The sequence below is a fragment of the Sinocyclocheilus anshuiensis genome, unplaced genomic scaffold (genome assembly GCF_001515605.1).
Source record: "Sinocyclocheilus anshuiensis isolate Anshui unplaced genomic scaffold, SAMN03320099.WGS_v1.1 scaffold383, whole genome shotgun sequence".
Lineage (NCBI taxonomy): Eukaryota > Metazoa > Chordata > Actinopteri > Cypriniformes > Cyprinidae > Sinocyclocheilus > Sinocyclocheilus anshuiensis.
The window spans coordinates 86,293-89,640 of NW_015548204.1; the positions used below are offsets into that span (position 1 = coordinate 86,293).

The 3,348-nt window shown below is 37.9% G+C and overlaps 1 protein-coding gene across 3 annotated transcripts in view; it reads right to left on the reverse strand.

Moving 5' to 3' along the window:
• The window catches only part of LOC107653445 (platelet-derived growth factor subunit A-like), a 19,923-nt gene extending 18,487 nt beyond the window's left edge, over positions 1 to 1,436 (reverse strand). For all 3 annotated transcript variants that reach the window (XM_016440159.1, XM_016440160.1, XM_016440158.1), the window contains exon 1: positions 872 to 1,436. In XM_016440159.1, the coding sequence (XP_016295645.1) occupies positions 872 to 934 (63 nt within the window). In that variant the 5' untranslated portion in view covers positions 935 to 1,436. The remainder of the gene's footprint in view (positions 1 to 871) is intronic.
• Between the last annotated feature and the right edge of the window lie 1,912 nt (positions 1,437 to 3,348).

The window sequence follows — 3,348 nt, forward strand, 5'->3', positions numbered from 1 at the left end:
GTGGAAATAAAATGTGACTAAAAGAAGAAATAACATCTGTTCTCTTTATATTTATATATCTTTCTTCAGATTTTAGTGGACAAAATATATTCCATCTAAATTCTCCCTCGTAAAAATTATGGACAATGCCATAAAATTATACGGAGTTATTGTAACAACATCTTGAGTACAAGCACAAACGTCTCCTATTTTTATAGTTTTATGTGATATTTTAATAGGTTTGTCAGTAGGGGGCGATCTTCAATAGTCAACCCTGTTACCATGCTTTTGTACAGTAAAACAGTTGTTATTAACAACTAGTCATTTGTAAAAATATCAGTTTATGCACATGGCCAATTATGGCTAAATTAACTAAAAAAAAATCGAAAATCCCTCGAAGATTGTTAACCCTGTTTTTGTTTTTTTCCCCCTTTTTTATAGGCGTATACCTACCAACATACACATATATAAATAAACGTAAATTTAAGATGATGTGACACAATGCAATTCTTTGTCTGATATAAGTGTTTTCATTTTGTAGAAGTAGTAAATATCTAATAAAAGAATGCTGTAAATATTCCAGAGAACAGCTGATCTACTTATCACATGTTCACCCACAACCACAATTGAGTTGATACCATAAAAAAATACATAATGATATGGATCTAAGACACATGTACCGTAGATCATTAATCCCATCAAGAAAATTACGGGGGGGAAATATAATAAATTTGACCTCATGATAAATCGTGGAGACTGATCCGTTTCAAAGCTCTATGGCTATAAGGTGGATTATATAGCCTAAACTTTACGACCTGCTCCGGTGTGACAAGTCAGAACTCTGCTGTGGATTTAACAAGGTTCCGTTTTTGTGGGGTCTTTGGCACTTTACCTCAGCAGTTGCCAGCAGAAGGTGCGAGGTGAGGAGCAGAAAGCAGAAGAATAAGGTTCTCATCTCCTTCCAATGTCAATTTTCCACCCAATAAGAAAGATGCAGACTGTAGGAGCCTTGGAACCGCTCCTGAGCGCAGAGAGTCCAGAACCATACCTTGAAGAGATCTCCCTTTAAATGACCCGAAGCACCAGCTCAAGTCTACAGAGGAGAATCCAAACTGTCCTGGTACTCCAGGTGCTGGTGCTGGTCCAAATGCGTCCTAGTATTAAATTTTAAAAGTGATTTAACTTGCAAAAGGTTGTCATGGCTGTCCAAGCATGAACAATGCAAAGACAGAAACCCTTTTGCATTGCCTAGGTCAATATAGGCTATAGATTAAAACTCAAAGAGAAATTTTTCACAAAAGAATGAAGAATTCTTCAAGTGGGTCCATGCACTTCATATAGAGCTCAGCACTGGATCTTCAAGAAGTAGGTCGACATGCAGTGAAAGTACAATCCCAGGTTAGCATCCATGAATAAAGCAGAAGCAAAGAGCTCAGAGTTGGTCTCGTTCTCTAGAGTTCGTGCACTGAATGCTGTCCCATGCACCTCTGATCTGCGGAATATATGCGCCTCCCCTCGCGCTCCGGTAATCACCGATGAGCGCTCGAGGAGGCGGTTGGCTGGAGCGGCATGTGAAATTTAACCCTTCAACCCCTTACTGAGGCACTTAAATCTCAAATTTGTATGTATAATATTTTGACTGAAACGTGACCTCGTTAAAAACTTAGCCTAATAACAGCACTTGCAACCCATTTAGCTGTCACTATTCACAATATAGCAAGCATGTGACTTCGAATTACGTATTGTTTTTATAAAACTCTTCATTTATAAAATATTAAGTAAAAAGGAATTAATTAATAAAGCAATGCGCCATTTGCCGCAAGAATTTACTAAGACGTAGACGATAGAAGAACGTTGTGCGTAGTGATATAGCCGAGTAGCGATGTGAACGGCGTTTCATGTCGTAACTGTTAATATGTGTATTATAAAATGAATGGTTTGCGTCCTGTCTTTTGATACAGCTAAAAACCACGACATAGTAGGCCAAACGAAACGTCAAAACACCTGTTTACCGATGCGAATCAGTGCATCGCCCATAGCGGAGCGCTTGTTGCATAGCAACGGTCTGTCAAATCAGGGACTATATTTTCTAGCGGAAGGATACAAATTACTTTTTTTTATTTTTTTATAAAATAACTTTTTGTAAAACTAAATAAAATAGTGTGTGTGCATTTCTATAACAATAAAGACACTTTATTGTCATTTATACTACAATGGTTACATAAATAGGCTATATGGTACTTTACAAAATGATACATCTTTTTCTTCAGAAGTCGCTTGCTTGTTTTATATTTACACAATAGTTTCTATTCTTGTTACCAATAAAGGTCTTCCTGTATTACTCCATTTTCACTTGTACTTTCAGCAGAATTGTGAATAAATGACGTGAGAAAAAATCCTAGAGTCCAGCTGTAAGACTTACTCACCCATTCTGAAAGACAAGAGGATCAGATCTTGATGTGCAGTGACCGACAGAGTGACTGAGAGGATTTGAAGGAGGAACAACGATCAGAGGAAATGAAACTTGAATGATGCAAGGAGAGGAACAGCAATTGTGAAAGTTTGGAAAATGAAAACCGGAGAAAAAACAAGTTGAATAGGCTGAATGAAATATACATTTCTGTACTGATTTTCTGTCTCACATGCTGTTTGTTTTCCCTTGCCCTTATATGTTTCACTTTCTGTCACGCATAATAAAGCCACCTTAGGTTTTATTAAGGCACTTTAATAAATATATAAACTCTTTTATGACATTATTAACAAAAAAGTACAGTCAAATAAAGAAAGTGAGAATGAAATACAGTGAGCTGTCTGGCACCTGAGAGGGATTCCCCATTAAAAAGTGCTTTCACTGGCAGCTGAGCAGTATGTTCCTATAAGAACATCATGCCCAGTAAAGACTTCAACAGAAGCTGGCATGCAGTAAAAACAGCCATAAAGTTGTGAAATATCTTCCAGAAGTGGATGACTGTTTGTTTCCACAGGCTACATCAGAAGTGCAGTGCAGTCCTATAAGGCAAAGAGAGTAAGAATGGCAGAAGCCTAGCGAAAAAATGTGAACGTTTAAGTTACAAAGTTAGTAACAGAGCCAAGGAGTAGGCTAGTGAAAGACTACGAGACTACAAGAACTTGACTGAACATTATCATGACAGATAGACAGACAGACAGACAGATAGAACGACAGACGTTAGATGGATGGATGGATGGATGGATGGAGGGACGGATGATAGATAGATAGACAGACAGACAGACAGACAGATAGATAGACAGACAGACAGATAGAACGACAGACGATGGATGGATGGATGGATGGATGGATGGAGGGACGGATGATAGATAGATAGATAGATAGATAGACAGACAGACAGA